Source organism: Ciconia boyciana, chromosome 7 (assembly GCF_034638445.1).
Source record: "Ciconia boyciana chromosome 7, ASM3463844v1, whole genome shotgun sequence".
NCBI classification, from domain to species: domain Eukaryota; kingdom Metazoa; phylum Chordata; class Aves; order Ciconiiformes; family Ciconiidae; genus Ciconia; species Ciconia boyciana.
This window is the reverse complement of record NC_132940.1, coordinates 11787121-11813676: the sequence shown is the minus strand read 5'-3', so window position 1 is coordinate 11813676 and position 26556 is coordinate 11787121. Positions and strand designations below refer to the sequence as shown.

General features: G+C 39.2%; 1 protein-coding gene across 1 annotated transcript in view; it reads right to left on the bottom strand.

Moving 5' to 3' along the window:
- The window catches only part of EIF2B3 (eukaryotic translation initiation factor 2B subunit gamma), a 103382-nt gene that overhangs the window by 59840 nt on the left and 16986 nt on the right, over positions 1–26556 (bottom strand). Inside the window, exons 4-5 of the mRNA XM_072866903.1 lie at positions 21853–22012; positions 16074–16185 (exon numbers count right to left, since the gene is read on the bottom strand). Coding sequence (XP_072723004.1) covers positions 16074–16185; positions 21853–22012 — 272 coding nt within the window. The remainder of the gene's footprint in view (positions 1–16073; positions 16186–21852; positions 22013–26556) is intronic.

The window sequence follows — 26556 nt, the reverse complement described above, 5'->3', positions numbered from 1 at the left end:
AAAACAAAGCCTTAAAATTAGAAAATGTAGCATTCTTTTTGCAGAGTGATAGAAGAATTTAAAACGAAAGGAGAATTGAAGTCAGACTGAAGCAGCTTGCAGATGTCTCTCATCTTTTCAACCCAAAAGAACTTTATTATTAATTATTTTAATAGCTAACTGGCATTTTACAAAACACCATTAGAAATACCATGGGATGATAAACGTAAGTATCGGGGGGGGGAAAAAAAAAGACAGACAAGACACAGAAAAATCTACCATTACCACAGGAAGAGCTTAACATCCACCCAAAGTCCAAATTAGCATTTTTTTAAACAAGTAATTACAGTGTTTACAACCACACTGGATTAGTTTCTGGTTAGACCAGATTACTCATGTTTTAAAATTTCCAGATTTGTTAATACCTATAACAGAAGTGGCTGCTTCATATTACTACAAGAAACTGAGCTTACACCTAAAATGCTTTCAGGAGGATGCTAAAGTTGGAGCACTACAGCATTAAGCCCAACTGAAGAAAAATGTACACTGCACTGAGGCTAGAGCTGGATTTCCAAAAATCTGTCTCATCTTTCACCCATTACTGGGACCTGAATAACAGCTTAAGATTGGGCTGGAGGAATTTCACTCCTTTTGAACAGTGATAATACAGCAATTAGAATATTGCAGAGGACAGAAGAAAATCCTGGCGAATTCAATGCAGTGAGACGGTACTTTGAGCAGTTAACTTCCTTCCCTGGAATGGTTACTGCTGACTGAGAAACTTCAGGCAAACAGGAGTGCTGTTCCACACAGCCCAGTATATGCTAACTCACTTCATACAGTAGAGGGGAGCTGCCTTTATAATAAGTAGGACACAGTCACTGTTCATTTAACAAAAAAACAACAACAAAAAAAACCCCCACAAAACCAAACCACCCACGTTCTTGAAGGAAAAGCTGTCTGGACAGTTAATAAGACACTGCTCATCTGCATATTTTCACAATTTAAATACTATTTTTTTAAATTTTTTTTTTTAGCTACAGTTACAAAGTCCAGTTTTTGGCCAAAATTAGCAAGTATTTTATTGCTGTGATAAGGAGACATCAGCACACTACTCGTCTGGAGACAGTGTGGCTCCAGCAATGAAACAGATAGGAGAAACGTCATTAATCTAGACTTCAGTGGTCCCTGATAGAGGAAGCAGTAGTAGAGAACCATTTTCACCACTGATCACAACCTGGTTTTGAAAAGCAAGAGAGAAGACAGCAACTGAAGCCTCTGTTGCTTATGCCACCTGGGGTAGGGAGTTAAACCTCACAGCCTAGAAGCAATAAACTGGCTATGGCAAGTAACAGAGTTCAGATGCCTCCATAATTTGCTCTTAAAACAGCTCTCTGTACAAAGACCAGAATGGCAACAAATCCAACCCTTTTCCTTTACAAGGCTAAACCCATGGTTGGACAATTTCCTCATCTTGAAACACTTAGCCTAACAGAAAGAAAAAGAAAATGCGTAGTGGATGACCTGAAGATTATCATTTACAGTTTTACGGCAACCTCAAACACTATTAAAACAAAACAACTTCTATTCCCTTCTTGCTTGGAAGAGACTGGGACTATTCCATCTGTGGTTGTGGACTGTTTCAGTATTATCCAACTGCATAAACGAAACTAGTGTCAAAATTAAGTTTTAAATGGCTTGAGGTTTATAGGAATTAAAGAAGGAAAAATTAAATTTGAAACTCTGCTTGTTTACTAGCACTAATTAAATATGCCAGATTTCTGGGCAAGCTTCCTAGCCTGTGGCTACTACGTTACTGGCTTGTAAAACAGTCAACAAGTACATGAGTACAAAGCACAAATACAATAACAGAGATTTCGTGTACAGTCCTGCCCTTAGTTTATGAAGAAAAAATGTATTAGAAACAATCTGTAACTATAAAGACCTGTGCTAACCCTCTAGACTATATTAGTAATATAAAAAAGGGCCAAGTCTACAATGGTTGCTTCTGCGGAGAACAGTAAAAAAAAATAAATCAGAGGTAAGAAGCAATAAGCACAACCAAAATGAACAGGAAGCCTTAAAAGACTAGTTTACTTCTAAAAATCCCGTGCTTCTGAGCTCTGCTCTCAAAATAATTTGCTATTAAAAATAAAAGGGAGTTTTTGCACTTCAACAGAAGAAGTGGGTCTGATTATTCACACCACAGAAGCTGCACTCCTCACAAATAGTAGATTGTATTATTATATTGGAATTCACTAGAAAATAGGTTTATTCTGAAGAGCTGGAATTTCACATTTAATGGGAGCAAGAGCCACATCCATAATCGTACAGTCCATTTAGACTCTAAACTCTGAAAACAGGTACTATCTTTGCGTTCTACATTTTAAAGGAACTGGCACAATCAGCTCATAGTCTATGAGGAAGCTATAAATGAACCAAGAAAGAACAAACCAAAGCCAACCTCAGATAAATGGAGCATCTGGAGACTGCTCATCTCAGCACGCAGCTGAAATGAAACAATAAAACGCAGTGGTGCCTGCGTCATCCCCAGGTAGGCAGGGGCAGGAGAAGGAGGGACAGTAAGATCCCATGGCCTAAATGCTGTTCTTTGCACATCCTTCTTTCAGGAAAAGCTCCCAATTTACTTTCCATGGCTGAAGCAGCCTTTTCTACAAAAGCAGCAACAACTGTTAATGAAGAAACACTTGAGGACAATTTGCTGCCTTGACAGCTTTAAAATGAACAGCCTTTCACAGAAACTCAAATTAATGTGTGTTCCCACTGTACAGTAGCCTTGCTCAGCTTTAAGGAAACCAGGAATTACGCTTCAATAAAAATTCAGCCACGCAAATATTCTGCTATAAAAAGATGCATAAACATATAACTCTCCAACTTCCAGAATCACATACATGAGGCAAAGGGAAATGATATAAAAATAACTAGGTTTTTGTTTACATCTCAGATTTACAAGAGCAATTCCAGAAACTAAGTTCTTCCACAGAGGCATTGATTTAATTAGCTTGCATAGCACGCTTTATTTGTATTCGGACCTCTGACGTACATTGATAAAAAAAGAAACAAATATACAATGGATACATACAAAATAATTTGCTAATCTTTTTCTATGCCCAGGTGCAGGTAAGAATTCTCAAACACACTTTCATGGGTTCTTCCTTACATGCAAATGATCCTTTTTTAATGTATACAGACTATGTATGTTTTCAATTAAAAATGTGACTGGATCAATGGGATCACATATTCTTGCAAACCAGCCAAAAATCAAATACAAACCGAAGGCCTGAAGGAATTTCTGGAAGAACAAACCATACAGCACAACAGTTCTACTTCTGGCAAGGAGAATCACCTCTCCTTTTGAAACAAAGCTAGAAGTGACAGCAGTGTGTAAAAATATGCTGTCATTCAGCAATGAAATAACTACATTAATGAACAATACTCAGAAATCATAAAAAAAACGTAACTGGTGAAAATATCAGCTAAGCAAGTAAGCACAAAATGATCAACTAACAGCAGAGCACTTGCTTCTCACTTTTTGATAACTGTCAATCTCAATTTTGGGTCTTACTATTCAACCAGCTGACAAAATTAGTTCCTCAAAGATGTGAGCATGGGATTCTCTTCAGGACACAAAACAGTGGCAGTGAGGGTGACATTTTTGCTTAAGGTAACAAACAGGACTACTAAGAATGGATTCTCATACACTTTTTTCACAGTATTTTGATCCACATTAGTACAGACTTTCTCTGGTTGTCCTTCCTCATGTTAGATTTAAAAGCCAAAACATCCCAGAATTTGGGGAATAAATATTTAACTGTGAGTGTAAATAAGAAGATATTATCCATTTCTGGAGATAACATGCAAGTTCAAGACAGTGCCTACCTGCAAGGAATACTCCAAAGCTCAGCAATTTCTCTCCTCTCTATAACTTCACCTAATTCTCCACATCTGTGTCTCTACTCAGCCTGCAGCAAGCAGGGATCAACAACTTAGACCAGTAAACTTACATTTAGAAATCAGATCAGCCTTTACAAAGATATGGCCCCAACATCTTTCACTTGCATGCACTGCAGTTGTCCTTGACTCTCCCCCCCACATGCACAGCACACATTTGGTTGTGGCCTCAAACCACTACAGTGCAGCACACCTTCCCATAATCCCTGTTCATTTCAACTGTTTATATGCTGAACAGCTCCATTCAGCTTTCACCTCTTCACCACACAGTAACTTTTCAGGCACTAACCAATGATGAAAACCACTCATCAGCTACATGTCAGCACACCTAGAAACCTTAGGAAACAGCAGTATTCTAAGATACTTCCATTGAGACTTGAATAAACACTTACAGCCAGTTTTCTTATTGTCATTGTAGGCAGAGCCAACATCAGCAGTAGTGACACAGGCACATGGCAGGTAAAAGACTGAAGCCTTCCAGAGGTCATCAATAGAACCTGTGAGTCACCTCCACAGGGGAGTCAATATGTTTTCCTTTAGGAAAATTAAGAAGTCAACGGACAGAAAGAGCGTCAAGCAAAACTAGCCTTTACATTATTGTGCTGCAGTCTGCTATGAGCTTTCTGTCACTTGAAGACTCGTGCTCAGGAGTAAACACTTCTTTCAGAGATGCACAAGTTCATATCCTTGCATCTGTTGCCTTCAAGATGGTGAATCAATCAAGTCATGACTTCAAAACATAGAAACGAAGAAACAGGTAAAGTGTCAGATTTCTTTGCAGCAGGTTACTCAGCTGTGCTTCAGCTCTGGTGTTTGGCATTTCTGCTGTTCATGGCATTCTTGACTTACAAGTTCATTGCATCTTCATTTATGCATGTGACCTTTATGAGGCCACTATTTAGCAGGGCAGTATCAACTTGTTTTATTAACAGAACTCATCATTCAGAAAACATTAACTCTTTCTCTTCATGCATAAAATTTAAATAAAAGTGAAGAAGCAGATCACACACAGTAGCCCAAATCAAGTCAGGTCTTTTAAATCATATCACTCATAGGAAATTGTTGCCATGCTTTTAAAATGTTTAGGAGAAATGAAAGCAGTTAGTCTTTGGAGTGATCGCCTTCTAAAGGGAATTACTTTTCTACTGTGAAAAGTAAGCTATTTGAAGAACTATAAAAGATTAACTCCTGTTTGACATTTGCATTTTGTTGGAACTGGAAAGTGCCGACCAAAGCTGTACATTCGGGTAACAAAACCCCAATTCTTATCTCAGAATTTAAAAGCTGCCATCACATGGCCAAACTGGCAATGGAAAGCAGCAAACGCAAGAATTAAGAAACATAAGCATGTTTTTCCCCTTTATCCAGAGTAACATGGACCTGAGAAAGCCTAGACGACACTACTATTTCTGCACCAGAAGTGGCTCCTACCGAGCCCTTCCGTTACGTCCACAGCGTGCCCTCAGCCCCTGCAGGACTCAGAGGCTGCTCGGGAGCTGCTCTGCCTGCCCAGCTACACCCCTGCCAGCCCAGCCTGGCCCTGCCAGCAGTACAGCCACTTGCATGTTAGCTCAGGTGCACTGCTGCAAGCTGTGCCAGATTCAGGCCAGCATTTGTAAAACCAGTTCACGCGCATGCGAGGAACCACCTATCTGCAAATTTGATTGTGTACACTCAGGAGTAGTGGCTTGTTAATGCAAAAGAAAATGTGTTTCATTTTTCACTGTATGTCCAGTGCTTTTGTAAGAAAAACAGGAGAATGAGTGCATTGAAAGGAAATTAGAGACAGTGGAGTGATAAGAATAGCAGCGCATAACAACATAACACACAATAAACTATACAATAATACATTTAAATACTACTGGCATCTGACATGCAAAAATGCAAGTGCTGAAACTGAAAATCTAGGTTTAAACATGATCTGTAGCTCATGCTGTACACAGTGTTATATCAGCTGCTTCCTGCAGGTCGTTTTAACAAGTACTATTCTGATTCTAAATGTAGGAAAGCCAACAGTTGATACCCTGTACTCAGAGCAGCATTTTACATTTACCGTACTGACATAAATATTCATGAGTTATGCTTCTATGAGACAGGAAAGTAATATTGCGTTCATTTTAAAAAGCAAAGAAAGTATGAGACACAAACATTAAGTGGATTTTTTAAGGCCACAAAGCCAAGTAGAGAAGTGAGATCTCTTTGTACATTAATTACAAGACATTCTTAATGCAAACAGGCGATAGCACATCAATTCACATGTTAACTTTTACCCTTTCCAGCATCAGATCACCTGTAGAACAAGAGAACTCTTCCTCTATAAACACAAAAGTTGCTTATTTTAATGGTTTTCTACAACAACCAAACAGATTAACAGCTCTATTTTTTTCCAAAGACAAGAATAGATTACTGAGAAGTAAGGTCAGACAACTTTTCTGCGAACCCTTTAAGTCAACAGTTGTCCAGGACATGAGAAGTCATTTTTTACCCCAGGCACGAGGTTACCCCGGTCACATACGAAAGCCTGGAATCTATATAACATCCCTAGTATCATAACCCGTTCTTTTCAGTTGACAAAAATCAAGGGCATCGCAAAAAAAAATGCCAAAGTCTACTTTTTTTCAGGTTGCTTCCTTCATATAATAACGTAAATCAGAAAACACCCAGAATCCCATGTTCTAGAGCTACACTGTCATGGGGTACATCTAAAACAGATGCAAGAGACATATTCCTTAAATCTGAAATATATACTATTTTCTCAAAGAGTAAGATATAGAAAAACATACCAGCAAGTACTAATTTGTCTCACTGATCTATCCCCTCAATAGCCAGAGGCTACTTTTAACTACACTGACTTAACAAAGGAATCTAAATTGTATAAATCAACGTCTCAATTAACATTTGGTTTAGAAGAGTTACAGGAGAGAAACAGAATGTAATCATTTGCTAGCACGGTGGCTCCAGAGGTCTGGGAGGGAGTGCAAGAAGAATGGAGTTGAATGTGGGAAGGGTCCATTATTCTTTCAATAGTGTCTGGTGCTGCAAAATATGTGCTTGCATACTTTCCTACTTGAAAAGCTTAAGTCTTCAGTAGCTCCTTGGTCTGGGAAAATGGCAGGGACCCAAATGCTAACCCAGGGATCTAGGAAGGAGATCTACCTGAAGAACAATATTTTTCAAGTGGCTTTAGAAGTGAAAAATGGCCATAAAGAGAAGTCTCATTCCCAAGGGATTTTATGCCTTGTGTCTGGCTGCTGTTCATCAGGTGCCATTCCCCACACACATCCCCAGCACATTCTAATGCAAGAATGGAGAAAGGGCCTCTCTGAAAATAATCACACTTGCTGAAAGACCTGCCCTGCATAAATATCTCTAACAACAGTACAAACAGAAATGAGCCTTCTTGCCCGATACTTTAGTTGAAATTTATGGCACCACTGGCCATGATTCTGTTATTGCTATTCTACCTGGCTAAGGCTCAAAGTCACAGAAGTGGGAATTTCAGAGGTATTTTCAGAAATGCTGTAGTTCTTTTGGAGGAAAAAAACTGACACCCCTCCCCCCCCAGTTCTAGAAATGCTGTACCCATACATTAGTGAACAAAGCTATATATTACACATATATGCATACATGTATGAACACATGTACCATAGAGATGAGACAGAGAAGTCAGGGACACACATGGCCTCTGAAATGATATTTAATGCTACACCTTGGGAATAATAAAGCAAAGGGAAAAAAATAAAATCAAAGGGAATACTGAAAGACAGTCTCTTGTGCTCTTGCAAATATCACCAGCTGCTGGAGGATTTATATGCAGAAAAACTAGAAGCTGAGCTTTAACTTGAATTTCCCTTGCTTTCTTACTGGTTTGCTTCCAGCCCTCGGAGTTTAATTATTAAAGCCCATCAGCCAAATTTTTTCTATCTGAAGGCCCTAAGTTATTCCCTTTTTAAATCTCTCTGTATTGACTGACCTAGATTTTTCAAAATCTTGAGCTTCCACTAACCTGAATTATGAATACCACTCCCCATGTTTTTTTAAAAGGTTACAGGATTTCAAGATGATCAACCCAAGTAATACCAACAGCTATTGCTGACCAATATGCAGGTATGCAGGTACATGTAAGTTATACTTAGAATGAGTAATCGTGCAAGATACAGCATTCTGCATTGCCAGTTCACATATCAAGGTCTAATAGCCATCTCCTTTTAATTCCTAACAGAGTATTTCATATTTGGTGACTGGGGAAGGAGAGAGTCCTATAAAAAAAATCTCTAAGACAAGTGGATAAGTTTTACTGCATGTAAAAGGAATCTCTATCTAATCTTCCCTAGCTGAGGAAATGGTGCAATAAATTTGAGGAAAAAAGGAAGGATTTAAAGCCAGCAAAAATTAGGATTTCTCAAAGCAGAAATGTAGAGGGCATGCTGCCCTTAAGAACAGATCTCTGCTATTTACTCGATCTACTAGAAGAACTCCCAGGGAGCATGTCTTAGCAAGAGAAAGGAAAGTTTGCTATGCTCTTCATTTCCTGTGTAATTCCAGAAACTGCCAGCACAATGCTGTTTGGGGAGAACCACACAACAGCTATTCAAGAGGGAATTCAGCATTGTATTCTGAATGAATGGAAACATTTTGAAAGATATATATTTGCTGCGAGTAAAGTAGAATGCGAACCCAATAAGGATCGTGGGCACACATATACCTTCAACCAGTTAATTGTATTTTCTGACTCTTTCCATTATGACTTTCACAATATTCTTAGCAGTGCTAAACATCACAGTAAATCATCCAGGTTAGAGTTCACGGTAGCCATGAAGTAAGTGTAATAAATCAGCACTAAAAATATTACGCAACTACAATTCAATTGATACCAAGTGTAGCTAATTTTAATGGAGAGGCTATCACTTTTATGTATCCCTGTAAGTTAGTGATTTGGCATCTCAATGACCAGGATGAAGGAAAGGCTCTTCAAAGTCTGGGTTTCTTAGAATAAACTAGATGAATGGTTCCTTGCAAAAATCCCAAGGGTATTTCCCTCCAGCCCACTGCAAAAATCTTCTGCTAAGCATGACAGTTTAAAGGATTAAAAACCAAAAAACCAAAACCAAAAAATCAGTAACGCAGAACAGTAAGGGTACCACAAGCTTTGGCTGGGCTCAGGAGCCAGGACGTCAGCCCCAAGCAGAATCAGACCTTTTAACTGAAGAGGAACAGTCACATGCCTCATTTCACCCTTACTTTGCTCTAAACTAGGCTGTTTCCTCCCCCCCCATATTCCACATCGGCTGATAAATTCCCCAACGGCGGGTGTTAACTAACTCCGCATTCCAGTCTGCTCTGCGTCATGGAGTTCCACATCCTGCTGATGAGGAACACATGGCGGACATGTGGTAGGGGAGAGCCTGACAGCGCTCACAAAAGCAGGGATAACTCCTCTGACCTTTGGCTTTTTTTCCTCTGTACCATCCCAACCACACAATAAGGAGTCTGTGCCCCTCTGTCGTGTACTGGTCATCCTGGGATTGCTGGACACAAGCTGAAACCCTAAGATTTCAACAGGCAGCTCTACTGAATACACGCTATGGCTGAAAACATATGTTAGAAGCAAATAATTGATCACTCTGTGTCTTGCCCCTAACCAGACCATTCAGAGGAACTTTTTGATCATACAGGTTACATCTGGATCAATTGAGGTAAATATGTCACAAAAACAACTGATGATGGCTGCACTTCCCATCAATTCTGCAAAATAAACTAACAGCATTGCTAACAACTACACAGTGGCAACTGTATTAAAATATTAAGACATCTTTCTGAAACGAACAGACCTTTGTAATCTTTTCAAGACCCAAGCCTGGCTTAGAGTAACAACGAGACAGATTCAACTTCAGTATTGTCCAACCTGATGACTCATTCAGAGTACTGCATTTACCAAGTCACATGGACTCAAGGGTGTCCAAGCAATACAGTCAGCTCTTCCTCCTTTGAAACCTCCGAAAAGTAAAACCAAATCACGGGCTAAGTGCTGGTCTGAGACCGCAGCAGACAGACAGACAGACAAATGACTAATGACAATCCACACAACATATATTTACTGATGATTAAAAACCAAATGCTGAGCCTTACGCTCTCTGGTTTTAGTCTTACGTGTACCGTAACTTCAGCAAGAATCTTGCAGTAAAATTAAATCTGTTGCCAGTAAGTCTTTCTATAGCTACATTCAACAGAAGTTGTTGCTAATATTCCAGATTCTAAGATTCATGACCCATTACCTGTACAAGCTGTCAAGACATGGCATGACCTTTCTTTTATATGTAGGACCTGGATATGTTGTACATTCCTTTCACCCCCCCCAACTGAATGAATGAAATAACATGGCAGCAGCAAAACACAATAAAATCCTGTGGAAGCAACGGTATTAAAATCAGTAATAGCAGTATGTTCTTTAAAATACAAAGTCAATGTCTCACGAACAGCTGATAGTACGTTCACATTTATTGTACAAGCATAACATATAAAAGCACCAAATTAAACTGTTTTCCTTATATTTGGCTACATCCATTTTAGAAACAATAAATCACTTTAAAAATACTCCATTTCTGAAGTTGAAGGCTACACTCATCCCCAACATATTTACAGAAAAAGCAGAGCAAGTTGAGCAAAGCTTAAATGCATAATGAAAAGAGCAAACTTTCTGAGAAAATTAATGCCTTATAGTTACAGCAGCTACTCTTAGTGAACTGAAAAACTCCTGAACAGGCAAGCAAGACCTCCAAGGGCATCTTGAGAACATCTACTCCTAACTTATGGCTCAAAAAACAACTCACAGGCCAATATATTTTTCTGAAATGTTCAGCAAAATCCTCTTTTGTAAATAAATATGATTAAAGCTACACCAACATTTTTAAAGTGTGGTTATAGTCTGAGAAGTTAGTGTGTAAAAATCACACCCTCTTATTCAATAGACCTAGTTCCCCTGTTTTGATTCAGAGTCAGATCCTCTTGCTTTACTGGCTAAAATAACTTTTTACAGCTTTCTAAATTCCTACTAGTACTGTGAAACCAATTCAGTTCTGGTAAGGGGAACCAGATTCTTTTCTGGCTTGAGCATCTGCAAAAGGATTATTACCTAAATCAACACATACAATTTCTATTTTTGTGATGGAGGAGCCAAAAAGAACCTGACTTATTTTCTGGATGCTAGTCAGAAAATTTTATTTTTATTTATGAAAAGAGCAGATCTGGACTAACGGGAAAACCATGAAGATCTACACATCACTCTAAGAGTCACATGCTAGAGAAAAAAAGATATATCCAACATCTTTCCATGGCATTCCTCAAATTATCACTTGAATGCAAAGGAAACTTAGTAACAGAAGTTTGCTAATAGTGAAAACTACTGATTTTTCCAACACGGGAACACCACCAAAGCTAACACATGTATATTCATCCTGTAGACAGCTGAGCCCAGCAAAGAGTTTTTGCTCCCTGATCTGCCCGAGTTGCTCCTCAGGATTTTCCTACTGAGTTAGGTTATTGCATCCCTCCCTTCCCCGCCAGTGGCACTGCTTGTGGGGACCACTCCCTAATGCACAAAGTAAAAAGAACCAAGTTATCAAAGTCCTGCTGTTTAATCCATTAAAAGTAATGCAACTCATTTTGACACATGTGCCTTATGAAGTACTCAATCATACATGCAGCTGGGGGCAAGCTGGAGGTGGTGGTCCCCTTCACCAGCACAGCTGGATCTGGAAGAGGACATCTGCCCATGATCTAGTTTAGGATGCTTTACACAGTGGAGCATCTGCCTATACCTGTGTCATTCCCAGCCTCTCCCATGGAAGTAGATTTTTAAAGGAAAACAAAAAACAACAAACAAGAGAACCACCATAGGAGTGACAGAGTATTTCAGAGATGCCAATTTCCCAAGGAGGGCAGTTTCAGAGAACAGAAACACTAAGGAAGTTGCAGTGTGTTTATATATGATCCACTTATTTAAAACAAATTATCAGCAGAAAAAAAAGGCAATATCCCAAGGCAACAGAAAGGAAATCAAGTGTATCAAAGCTATTCCTGAACTCCCATTACCTACCCACTTGGCAACGCTGACTTTTAAAATTATACTACACCATTCATTTTTACTCTCATGATGCAAGGGGAAAAGGAAGAAAAAGCTTCCCCATCTTACCCCCCTCTTTTTATTAAAATATCTTAAAAACAGATCTGTATTGTTTCTTCAAGGTTACTAATGTTAGTACTGCATATATTTATAGATGAGGTATTCCTTTCTGTCTGAAGCACATGAGGTAATAAGTAGCTGGAATTGTCATGGTGATTTATTAACATATTCTCTAGGAGAAGCCCTGCACCTGCGTCAGTGCAGACAGAACACCCACGAAGGCTGAACTCACCCTTACACAGCCCACAAGATCTTAAAAGGAAATGCTCCAAATTTAGACCTGCTCCAACAGGTGTCTTTTACTGTCTCACTTTGCATGACCATAAGTATCAGAGGTGGAGCAAAAAGCTCCCTGTCCATTGTAATCGTGCTTTGAAAACAAATACCTTTGCCCCCTCCGAAAGCAAAGGCAGCAGCTATGGAATTCTCATCATTTCCTCACTCCTTCATCCTGCCAAGACCCAAGTCAGAGAGATGTCACCGGCAAAACCAGGCTCCAGGGATGAGCACATAACTGTATTTTTTTCTCTTCAAAGGGCCCTAAGCTGGCTCTGAAACTTCCCCAAACTGTATTTCTTTCATTCTAGTATCTCATCTTGCAGCTATTTGCCAAAGTGAATGACATGCACAGGCTGTTCATGGCTTTTTATAAGCTCTCATTACCCAAACAGGGAACCATTTCGTTGAAAATGCTTTCCCCAGCAGCATTAGTCTCTCTAGGCACCACCAATAAATTTGTCTCCTGGCCCATCCTGATGCACACCAAAACGTGCCTGGATGGATGTATTTGATACTGTTTACTGGAAGGAGGATGCTACCTGTGGGACCTGTCATCAGGGTGATTAACAGCACGGGGAGGGGGGGGGAGGTGAGGACAATTTTAACAGCTGAATGGAAAGCTTTGCCAGATTTGCTCTGGCAAGCAAAGGAGCAAAATCCAGACTCCTTTCTGTGGTGTAACAAGGAGAGGCATTCTCAAAACCAAAATGGCTATCCACAACTCACAAAACCCCAAAACAAATCAAAACAACAAATCTGGAAAGAGGATACATTCTCAGAATACAAGAGAACAACCAAACTGAGAAAGTGAATAACAGGTTACACATAAACTTAGAAATCCTATTAAAATGTTTCATTCTGTAACACTTTTATTATTACAAAATGCCTGAGTCAAGAGCAAATAAATATTTAATACTCAACAGGTACTCAGGAGAATGTGTGTTTTCCCCTGTCCCTCCCCACCAGCTGCTCTTTTATGGCAGGAAAGTGAAGAGCGTGAAATCCAGTGATAGGAAGAAGGCAAAGGTCAGGAAAAAGTTTTTTCTTCAAGGATTTAAATTAGCGTTCTACAGCTTTGGATGTTTTGTCAACACAACTTCCCTCCTGTGAGGAGGGAAAGCCAAAGGTCCTTTGAACCATTTCTGTATGGGATCTAGGTATTTACCAGTAACAAGATTCCTAGCTTTAAAGAAAAGTTCATCTTCCTTCTTCCCATTCCTTTCACCACTCCCTCCCTGTCCCTCCTTCCACTCCCCTCCTTAAAAAAGGGAGAGAAAAAAGAAAATAGAAAAAGAAAAGGATCTGAAGAGCAAAACACACACTGAAGGAGTTCTAGAGTTCATGTAACAAGACCACCATAGCCCTTCAAAGGGACCATTAAAAGCAAAACAAACAACAGCAACACCCTCAAGATGTCTATTGTATTTTACAGAGGAACAAATGAGTGTACTGGAAATTCTCCCATCTTGCCACAAAGTCTGCTATTTCATCAAAACAAAGTCCAGAGATCAAGAAACAGCCAACATGGTAGCTGAAAGTCAGTCACTTCAAGTGATCCATGAAGAAAAACGAGATTGGGCTTGTTCTTTTTTTTTTTTTCTCTCCTTGCTTTACTATGATGTACTAAAAAAAAAAGACTTCAAAGATCATTTTAAGCGTCGCTTTTATTTCTCACATGAGAAAGTCAGGGTTCGAGCAGGTCTAGACAACACAGTAGTTAAAACATCATTAGCTGCCAACACTTTGTCTTCCTAGAGCTCCCACAGTTGTTGCTACCCTGGAATTGCCTCATTGTAAAATATTTTACAATTTTCATATACTATTTTGCTTCCCTCAGAGCTGCTCCAAGATGGCAGCTGTAAAACAGAGAGAACTCATAAGCATCCACAGCAGGCAGTCTCAGATGTCAGAGGCTCGCCCAGGTGGATACTGGCCCAATGCTTCTGCCTAATGCTTGAGAGCATCTTTTTCTTAATTTTTTTTTCTTCTTTTTAACACTTAGCAGATCTTCTCTCTGTGCTTCTAGGCTATGCTGTCATCTGTGGGCTTTACTTGGAGGGTGGTTAACACTTTACATTAGCTTGGATAGCTGTGCATATGGAAATGTAAGAAAGACAGGGAGACATACAGATTTTTATCCCATCTGTTTATCACCAACACCACATTTACCAAATCCCGAACAGTTATGCTCAAGAAGATCTGCTGAAGACAATGTATCTGAACAGGTGTTCCTGAAGGCAAAGTTTTGCCTGCAGGATAAAGCCTGATTAATTTGGCTATAGGGTAACAGGAATGAGAATCCTCTGGTTAGATGAACCTGTAAAATCAGAGGTCAACTAAGATCACACATGTTACAGCAATTTCTAAGTTGTTATATCACAGCCACCCACTAGTGCTAGGAGAAAGCCACAATGACAAGCCTATCACTAACAGTATATAAAATATTTCTCCCTAGCCCAAAATAGATCTATTAGTCTTTGTTTGCTCGAAAGCACAGAATGCAACAGGGCTGAATTTCCTACACGATGCAGATCAGCTGCTGTGTATGTACAGAAGGCTTGCCTGCAGCTTGGTCCCTGCCATGTCCGAGAAAGACCCAAGGAGAGAGCCAGTGGGAACACGCTGGGACAGGCTCTTTCCATCACAGCAGTTAACACATGGCTCACTCTCAACCACCTTCCTTCTAGGGTAATCCTTAAACTCAGGCAGAAGAGGAGTCATCTTTCCATGGGCACACAGCACCCCCCTTGCATCTGGTAGCGGGATGTTCAAGGAAAGATTACACCTAGCTGTGGCCTACAGCACACACCGGAGGCATTTTCACAGGGGAGATTATCTGGGAGCAGACCCCAGATGTCCGCATCCTTGACTTACAAGGTCCACATGGATGAATTTCCCAGCTCTCAGATGGCTGCCCCACAGGTGTCTAATCTCACAGAGGTGAAAGTCTGACTGTCAGCCTGGGACAGACTACAAAGGCTGGGTCTGAAGGAGCCAGCAGAGCTTTCCACAGAAAATGTCAGACAATGTGTATCTGAGAAAACTAAAATCACCATACAGAACAAAGAGCAACAAGCCATCTTTCATTCTTCTGCTAAGGGATATGAATTACGCTGTGCAGGAAGCTCAGCTAGTCTGGCATATTTAATAAATTCACCCAAGTCCCCAGTGCAGTTTAATGGTGGATATAACACGGATTCTCTAATGAACCTTTTTGGGCCTGGAAACACAGTTGAGGTTTTGTGCCTTATATGCACAAAAGTGTCGTGAAATCCCAAGAGCCTTTCTCAGATACTCTGTAAATCTGTCTGGGACTCAGCCAATGAGACTAGCATTTCATTTACGGACATAGGTCTACCACTTCTGAATCTCTGAATCTAATCTGTATCTGAACTATAGCGATACTGGCTTCATTTCAAGGAGAGTTACCTTTTAACCATTCCTTTTTATTCCCTGGAATTTTTCACAATAAAGGTATCAGACAAGCCTATCAACTTGTTGTAATGAGGTAATGAATAATAAAATACTGCTCCCTGAATATTACAAAAGCTGCTTTTCCTCTTCCCTTCTCATCCTACTTTGTCTTTAACCATCACTCCTAGTCCACAGTTATTTTCCCCCATCCAAGTTCAGTTTCTATTACACGGACTCATAAGCTTACTTCTGAAGGATGGATCTTTTAATGACAAGTTCTTCATCCAAGTCAGCTTCATTAGCCATGAAGAGCAATCTTTTTCCTGTGTCATCCACTCCAATGAAGTCGCGCTGCTCCACTGAAGTAGAAAAATCAAACACAATCATTATATAACCCTGTCTTAATGCAGGCTGGAAAGACAAATGGGACCACCAACCACCCCCGAAATATGAAATACTAGGTTTCAGACTAACCCAGCAAATCAATGAATTTGCAAAAGTTATCCACAATATTTATTAACTCCTTTTCAGTCAGAGTATCTGATATATATCATGACATTCAAAACACTGGCCCTGCAAGCTTTTTACATCCTTTTTATGAAGATGCCAACTACAGGTCCTGACATGCAAAACTCCATCTTGAGCTGTGCTTTCCTTCTCCCCCCCCCCCCCCCTTTTTTTTTTAAATAAAAAAACCCCTGCTACCTGAATTTACACAACAAACCCAAGGCAAGCAGAGAGTTCTTCAAAATCCAACTGCTTCTTCCTCATCATAAATCACTCTACATTAGAATTTGGTGGTCTGGAGAGGATTATGATTTCAGTTAAGACGTAACTACTTTGCAACTGATCTCTTATTTCAGATAAATATGGATAGCAATAGAAAACCTAAATAACATACACAAACACACATAAAAGTATAGATTCTAAGATTCCGACCATTGATGTTTCTGGGTGGGTTCACTTGGTCTAAATATCTATTTATAAAACTGTCAACCAAGAGAATACCTAATAGTCACATATATTATTGTGGCAATTCCCATCTCCTGAAATCAATGACTGTGCATCAACAGTGACTTTGGTCTACTGAAATGTAAAGCATTTATTTTTGAACAGTTTTCCACAACATCCGAATACAATGGTGGCAGCTTATTCTAACTTGCAGTTTGTAGTATGTTCCATCACTCTGGTGGCAACCATACACTGATCTTTACAGGAACACAGGCTATACAAGAATGCCATGGTACAGTTCTAACAAAAACCTCTTTTCTCCCACTAAATACTATCATTTTAGTCCAAACTGGCAAATATTCAATCTCCTAAGTTCTAAGCCTTTAACCACATTGGAGTAACAGCAGGCTCTCTAAGTAGTTAATTCTCTAAGATCTTTTCTCAGCCAAACTATTTTTAACCCTGTTTTCCCCAGTTCGGCCCTATCCCTTATTTTCCTTTTACCTGTTCCTTCAGAGTTACCATAGCAATAGCCACTATCAAAATACAGCCAAATCTACACAGCTGTTGAAAGTTCTCCTAGCAGCCTTTGATCCAAATGATCAAGCATACCCTCTTCAGAAATCCCCCCCATCCCCTCTCAGAAATGAATCATACCGCAAAGAAGTACAAAAATAGGCCTGAACATGTAACACTATTACAAATTAAGTACAATTAGGATAAAGCTCACTTGCTGTAAAAACTCAGAAATAAGCCTTGAAAGCAGTGCCAATTCTCATGCTAAGGAGGGTGATGAAGTTTGAGAGTAGGGGCTAACCAACCATCGCCACTGCCACCTAACTGGGGTCTCCTGACAGGCTAGAAACACAACAGTGACAGATTTTACTCCATCAAGTTACCAACACTTCTCTCAAAGTTCAGGTCGTGGCTGCCCATCTCCTGACCATTCCTACAGTAGCATATTACACTGCTATCACAAAGCTCTATGCAATAAGAGAAAGGGAAAAAGAAAACTTGATGAAACAGGACCAGGTACATGACTGCCACCAAACCGGTTTCTCTTGCTTGTGTCAAAGGCAAGAAACAGACAGTGAAACATTTTTTCAGTAGCAGATGCCAGTTCAGGTTAGGTTTTTCCCTGTACACTGGCAATAAATAGCATTACTTTTGTAATTCAGAAAAGACAAAAGTTATTACCAAAATCAATTACCCAGAGATACAAGAGTGCTGTTTCAAATCACACTGGCATTACTTAGTGAGGAAAAAAATAAATGGAAGAATGAATACATAACTAGTTTATAAAAATCCCTGCAAGGAAAGTATAAGAAAAATGTTAAAGCTGCGGTGATGGTAACTAAAAAAATTGTTTAAAGTATAAAAATGGAAAGCAGGATGTGTTTTACCTCCTCACAATAGATAAATTTGACACAGCTATTGCAATTCATTAATTACCTTAGAAATTAGATTCCTATCAATTTTGAGGGCTTTAATGACCTAAAGAAATCATGACATCACAAGAGAATGGAAGTTGAGCAATTCAGCGATGAGAAGAAATAATTTTCAGTCAGATTTTCTACAATGCTTTTTAATCAAACATAATTAATTGACACTTGGGAAAAAGACATCTTTGTTAAAGATTCAGTATCTCCACCCTTTCAATTCAAGGGAGAGAATGCACACGATGCAGCCTGCAAGACCACCAAGAGGTCTTCTGGCAAACACAGGGAATACCAGTGATGACATGCCTGCTGCTTTCAAGACAAGAAAAACAAGCAGGCAAGAGTCACCATCCCCATCTTTTCTGCCTTTCTTTATACACAGAAATGTTCAGACACTCCTTTCCACTCAATCCTTTCCAGGTCATCTTTAAGCACATGGCTCCATTCTGGGTGTCTGAATTCCTGACACACTCTGTTTATTTGGGTTACTACCATTCACTAGCACTCTGCTTTTTTTTTTTTCTATTGCCATGCCTCTTATTGATCAATTAGAAAAAAGCCAATGAGATTATTATTGTCAATATATGATCCCCTAAATATAAAAGCCAATGAACTTCACCCTGTAACTTGCAGCTGAGTTATGCCAAGCATTTCAGGAAACCATCAGTACGAATTTATAGCTGCTTATAACACTGCAATTCATGCCAATTAAAAAACAGTTCCTTATATCACAGTTCTTGAATATTCAATAATATCCTGAAAGCAACAACTTTGTATCGGATTCTATGACACATGCGAAATAAAAGTCTTGTTGCTCCTTCTCAAAAAATGAATGAATTTGTAGGAACAGTGAAACAATAAATAAAGCTGCAAATATATCTAGTGACTCGTCAGGACTAAGGATCCATTTCCTAATACTAACACTTGAACAGTACAGTGCAAGTACATAGAAACATATATGTGTCACAATTTAGAGAAGGAGCTAATAGTGCCACATACTATGAAAAGCTGCCTGACACATTCCATGTTAATATCTTGTCTTCAGTTGCTTATAAGTTTCATCAAATTTTAACTGTTTGGGATGAAATTTCCAATGCCAGGTGCCTGCCTTATGAGGAACATTTGGAAAAATTCAGCAAAAACAGTTCAGCTGCTTCTAAGGCTAAAAAAAAAAAGTGTTTAGCCTAAGCTTAAACAGTTAGGTGGCCCTTCCCTTGAAAAGCTCTGGTATTCCAGTTCTTCAGAGAAGAAGCATGACATTCAGTAAGTGCTGCTGACCTGTGTGTCAGAAGTGCACTTTTTGCCATCTGACTCCATTATAAATCTTGGAAAATCTGCAGTTTCACATGCTCTTTCAAGACTTCTATTTTTGCTGCAAAAATTTCTGCATGTTTTATTCTTAAGGAAAGATTGTTTCAATTCCTCAGCTCCTAGTTCTAATCAAATAGCAGGTCCCATCTAAGGTCTTCTTACCATCAGGTGGTACAAGCAAAGCACACAAGCCATGAGGCTCCACAGCCATGTTGTGATGACTGCTCCAGGGAAAAGAGCGTGATCTGTTCTGGTTTTGCAACCTATTTTTTTACAACAAAATAAAACTTAAAGCTTACAAGGGTGAGGGGAAAGAAAAGCATGAAAATGAAGACTCTGCAAGATGGGCTGGAAGGGAAAGAAAGTAGTCCCTGAAAACTAGTCGAAATTGGGACTGTCCGTGAAAGGACACTGGACCACAAGGACCGGAACCAGAAGAGAAGAAAAAAGGTGACTATGGGCAGATAAATGAAGCAGGTCGAGATGAAAAGTCAGAAGTGGAACAGGGGATGGGACTGGTAGTGAAAGAAAAGAGTAATACATGAGAAAGAGAAGCTGGACTCTTGACAAGGATCATTGAAGGAGGAGACTAAGCAAAGAGAATAAGAATGGAGGCTCGTAGTGGCAAGAAGCCAGCATGGGAAAAGAGATAGGGATGAGCTAGGACGATGTTGACAGCAAGAGGGTGCATTCAGTCAAGTAGGAATGAAAGGTAGGAGGGTCCAGTGCTCCCTAAAATGTACTGCCCCTCTCCAGGACCTGCAGAAGAACCCAAAATTCCTCAGTCTCAGCACTCCCCTGCTTTTAGCAAATGACTGAAAAAAGCCTGGTAGGGTACATGTCTCATTTGAGGCAGTTCATAGAAAACAACTTACTAGAGCTATCCATGACAGCTCAAGTAGAGTAGCTTTGAGTGGGAGACCTTAGCATCCAGCCCCACAGAAAAACACTGTGGGTGTCAAAACACTTCCACATGATGGAATTTTAATGTTTTCAAGTTTGGTCTTTTTACAGATCTCAGAAATGATACACAAATTTTAACAAGTCATGTAGGAAGAGTAATGCTACAAAGTCAAGTACACAGACATTAAAAAACAAGCAAAAGAAGAATGTATGTGCAACCTGATGTGTTTACATTTGCAAAGAGTCTTCAGATGATCTTGTTTATCCTCATAGACCTCCTTTCCCCTGCCCTGTGTGCTCAGAGCTCACATACTGGGCAGCTCTATGATGTTTAACCATAGACCCATTAGTTTATAACTCCTGAATGCTCAACTTTGTGGCTGTAGTAGTGCTCTTGACAATGTTTTTTTTATGTGCCATTATCACTTAGATTGCCTTTTCAAAAACAAGGGGGTTTAGAGCTGTTTGAGAGTCCAACTCCTAAATGCTTTCAGCCCTATTATCCTTACACTTTGCTCCAGAAAATCTTTTCATGCAGTCTAAGCAGCTTTCTTTTAAAAACACATTTCCTCCACTTTCAGACACACACGTAGTCCAACAGTTGGCTTGCATTTCACTCCTCTCTCAGTTTGAAGCTACGCTTTCTTATTCATGTTAAAGCTCAGAGGCTCTACAGTAATCATGGACCAGGACCCACTAAGCTGGCAATAATCAAGCCTCAGCAATTTAACAGATATCATTAAAAGAAAAAAGAGAGGTATGGTATGGGAACAACTGTATGGTATTTAGTATGTTTAGCATATAAGTAAAATGGGGATCATAGCCCTGCCCTGCCTTACAGCAGTGTTGTGAGAATAAATACATTAAAGATTACAAGGCACTAAGATATTATGGTAAGAGGGACAAGATAAGCATCTAACCAAGGCCTTGAAATCAGTGGGAGTTTTGCCTAGCAAAAGGCTCCTGGATGCGGTCTCAGAAGAGTAATTCAGTACATATCATGAGAGGGGAGAATTTCTAGAAGTATTTGTTACCCATCTAATGCTGGTCCCTACAGTCAATGGTAAAATTCCCAGCTATAATCTGGCTGATGCTTAGCGCTCTTGAAAAACCTAACGGTTTTAATGTTCATATGTAACAAAAATTTAGGGTTTGATCCAAAACTCACTGAAGTCACCTGGAGCTTTTCCCTTAACTCTTGTGAGCTTTGGATCAGAGCCTGCAAGATTACATGAGTCTAATACTTAATTCTGAGCTGGAAAAAAACAAGTCACACCCCCACCAGGGAATATGAGGAAAAATAGGGTATCTGTGTCTTTTTTATTTCTTTCGCTCTGGGACTGATAACTAAACATATCATACATACCAGTGGTTTCTCTATCATTTATTAATAAATAAATGTATGTATTCCTATCTACATACCTGGCTTTTTTTTCCCTTTCTGTCCTGGTACCACTTCTGTGGGTTCATGAGTTTTCTTCATCAACATGGAGAGAGTAGCATCATGTGTCCGAAAGAGATCCACAACTTTATATAAATCAACATCTGTGATCAGATCGCAGCTCAACACCAAGACATCAGTCTGCCAAAGAAGAAAAAAAAAAAACCCAAACCCTTCAGAGACACAAATGACCACATATGGATTAGCATTTGAGGACTCAACAACAAATACACCCATAACTTTTTTCCTTTTTTTTTTTTTTTTTAATTTAAAAAACACAGGGTCTGCCATACTCTGCCAAAAATAGTTACTGGTTTTTACCAGTTCACTTTTCTTGAGTCCTGCTGTTACTGAATTAGTTATTTGGTTAATGCCTATCCAGCTCTGGACCATAAAGAATATGTGACCATCTAAATTGCCATCAACTGCCCCTAAGGGAAGGAACCAGGACACAGAAGCTATGGCTTTCAAGACTGCCATGAAATTCTGCAGTATTTACAACAGCTACTTTTAGTTACATAATGATGTAGAAAAGAAATCTTTCTGAAGAAATCTTTTTTAGCTGACTTTGCATCTGGCTACAAACCACTGGAAAAGTTATTTAAACTATGTTATTTTATTGGGGGGAAAAAAAGCAAAGACTATCTAGGATGTGATTTACTTGGTAATTGCACTGCGATGGTGGGCTCAGTTTAGAAATACATTTCCTAAAACCAGCAATACCCCATATTAAAAAAAAAAAAAAGAGGAAGTTAGGTCCTATTTAATAACAGGCTTGTATTTAATTTTGATCTCAAAGGATTCCAAAGTGCCTTACAAAGTATTTAAGAGAACTACTGCATATATCACAGAAACATTGTCACATATTGAGTGAGATGTAGCAGCTTCATTAACCATGCACACTATCAATATACTCTGGCTAAAAACTCTTACTTGGAAACAAGTTTCTGTATTTCACGTGGGTTGTGGAATATACTGCCAAAAATCTACTAGTTCAGCAATTATCTTCATTTAAACTAATCCTAACAAAATATTTGTGCAGCATGGCCTACAGAAAAGTAGCAAGTTTCCACTTTATTTTTTGTTAATGATCAACCTTCTAAACTCGTTTCAAGAAGATAGTGTTTCTTTCTTGACATTTACCATTTTCACTTTCTGTGCTACCACACAAAGCTTTACTATGGTAAGCCTCCCTGCAGACTGTGCCATGGCTTCCTAGTTTTGTCTTTTTAAAAAACATTATTTAATAAGAAGGGCACTAGAAAAGACCTGGTAAAATCTGAGTCAATTAACTCATGGAGGATCAGTAATTCTACTTTTACTTTTGAAAAGTATCTTGGTTCAAAGTGAACTAGTTCAGCATTGACCTTTTCTTACAGAAAGGTTTATTATAGAAAGGTTTGCTTTACAGACTTTAGATAAAACTAGGAGATTCCACATTGTAGGTGAGACTAACTGAGGTCTGGTATTTACATTATTTGACAGGTTCTCCTACAAACGCTAGGCAGTTTCATGTGTTTACCAATAAGTCATTGGAATTCATCATGTCACAAACTGTTAGAGCTGCTGATTTGGCATGCTGTGCAAAAGGTCAAGCTCTTCAATTTTCATTTGATTTCTCCCCACTTTACTGAGAAACACCTGGATGCTTTACAGGAAGGAACAATGTGCAGGTTGAGAATTTTACACATTCAAAACCTGACTTGCATCTCCCCTTTTAACATATTGTTTTAAAACGTGTATTTTATATTATGGTTTTGTCCAGAAGTGCTTTCATTATCACTTCTCTAAAACAAACAACATCCACACATTGGAAAAAAACCCAAAACAGCCCAAACCACCAAAGCAAGCTGCCTAGCACTCTGGAGCAGCCCTGCTCCAACATTCCAGTGTGTACAAAGAAAGTAAGAAAAAAAATTCAACTTGGTATGGAAGTAAAGCTCCTGCTTCATAACAGTAAATAGTGAAGAAACACATTTTAAATATCTTGGAAAATACTGCAAAAATTTTCAGATATTCTGTTTTTACAAGAGCACAAATGAGTTACAATATTTGCAGAAAAGGCCAAAAGGTACCCAAGACCCATATAAATAGACCTGTACTTTACAAACTCAGTTTGTAGAAGGAAGAGATCACCGGCTTCAAATCTAAATGCATTCACTCCAGTAGTGAAAATAAGAAATAATAATAAGAGAGACACAGACACACCAATGGACTTATCCTAAGGAACAAATATCTGGACTTGTAAAACACCTTGTAATTATTTCACATTTTACTGAATGCTTTAATCTGTCACTATAGCAAAAAACCAACAAGCATTTCATAGTTGTGAACAGGCTCCTGGGTTTTTTCTCCTCACTATAGGACAAGCTTTTTGCAAAAACTGAATGCAAGACCCCTGAGGAGCATACGGGAACAGAACCACCAAATGTCTGGTTGCCATCTGTTCTACCCATTTACTCTCCCAATATGTAAATAAACGTCAGTGAGCGCAGGGACCAGTGAAACACACAGTTGCTCTGTAAAGCCCACATTTCTGCCTCTCCTCCTGATGAGCAGAGCAGTGGCCTCAGAAGCACGCTGAGAATACACCATGAAAGGCTCTTTTGGGACTTGACAGCCTCCCCTTTGAAACACCACCCCCCTCATAAATAAAGCCCTCACTGTCTAATGGATGCACTTTTTTTCCAGTGTACAACTCCTGAACGAATAAACTAATGGCTGAATGAAAAAATAAACTATCCTAGAACCCTAGCCCAAGTGTGTGTTTTTCTTTACGTTTTTAGGGTGGGTGTAGAAGAAAGAAAATAAATGGTAGAGCTTGTGGGGTTTTTACATATATACATGCCAAATAAATACAGTGCACCTTTCCCAATGAGCCACTGATACAAAAAAGAGAAGTACGTACTTACTACATGCACTCATGTGCTAACACGGGGTATGTGAACATACTTGACTTCATGAATTATGCAAACAACTAAGTACACACACACACGTACATCTCTTAATGAAATACATGTAACAATGATTACATCAACCCCAAACTATTATACAAACACATGATAAGAATCAACATGAACTGATTAAAAAACCCAGGAAACACACACCCCAAGCAGAACCACTGCAAAGGAAGAAAAATGCATGCACAAATGCACTCTCAACACCCATTACAGCCGTGGGAAGGACAAGGCAAGGGTCTTAACTCAAGGAGGACCATCTAACAGATGGGGCATGAAACAAATGCTTGGAATTTCTGTCATTTCCCTGCTCTGCCAAACTTGATATGTGCCATTTTGTTTACTACTTTTATAACATGGAGGAGCCCTCATTGCAGACCAGGGCTCTACCACAGAAGCTGCTGTACAGACCAGACATCAAGTATAATAAAAAAGAAAACAGCAAATTACTTTGGATTGGGGAACACAAGGAAACACTGCAGTGCTACTCAGGTATAGGGACTGCAGCCCCGGCTTGCTGGTAGCACAGCTCATTTTTTGTGAGCATCACAAGACCCACAGAAAAGACAAGGAGAATATGACACTCCTTGGAAGAGTCACTTGGGCCTCAGTAATCCCATTTAACCTCAGATTTGCAATTTACACTCAAATTCAGGATTTAGACTCGGATGCTGATCAGTGGAGTAAAACAAGGTCCTGCAGAGATTATTCCACCTATGGTCCAAATTTCAAGGAGATGTTTCTCTGTCCCTACTGACCATGGATGGAGCCCTGGGCTTCCAGTCTAGCCATCGCTGAACACAGACTGTTCAGTCAAGTCAAGTACAGAAACGCAGCACTTAAGGCCTCCAAATCTCCACTCTCCCTTTCTAGCACTGGCTAACAGCACTTCACCATCACATGCTTCCGAACTGTGAGATGCTCAGATACTATGAGATAACTTACATACTCAATCTGGACACTGTAACATAAAACATCAAGAGATTTATACAAAATAGAGAAAAAAAACAGTAAAGAAAAAAACTCAAAACCAACATGTCAACAATTTTATTAAACTCAGCACAATATGGAAAAACTATACAAAAACAAGACCAAAAAGCAGAATGTTTAAAGAACTCAGTTCAAGACAACCAATTTAAAAATAGAAAACATGTTTTCAATGGAACTAATTCATACCACAGATCAAAAGATGGATGCAATTATATGGTGCAATATACCAGCATAAATAAAAAGCCTTGGACTTTCTCACACCCTGCATACAAAGGCAATGCTAAAAACTCTTTTATATTCAGCAATAATTGCTAGATCCCTTCTGTTCAAACAGGAGATATCAAGGTTACCACAGATAGCTGGCAGCAAATGATGAATTTTTAGTGGTATTCACTATGCTTTTTATATCAAGTATAGACAAGGGCAGGACCCCATAGCCTAAACTGCTGAGGGCCTCAAAAACAGCAGACTAGAAAATGAGAAAACATGTGTTGCAAGGAAATCTCTAATTTGAACAAAATCAGACTCAAGAGAAAGGAAAGCAAATGTCCGATTGCATTATAAACAGAAAAGCAGCAAAATATACACAAGCAGTAGAACCAGCGCCTAAAAGAACTGAAGAGAGACAAAACATTGAAGTTAAATGTGAAAAATTTCCAATTGCACAGTATTACAGCTGAGACTTTGACAGGTAACGAAAAAAATCAAGAGATTAGACAGACTCTGTTCCTACACTCA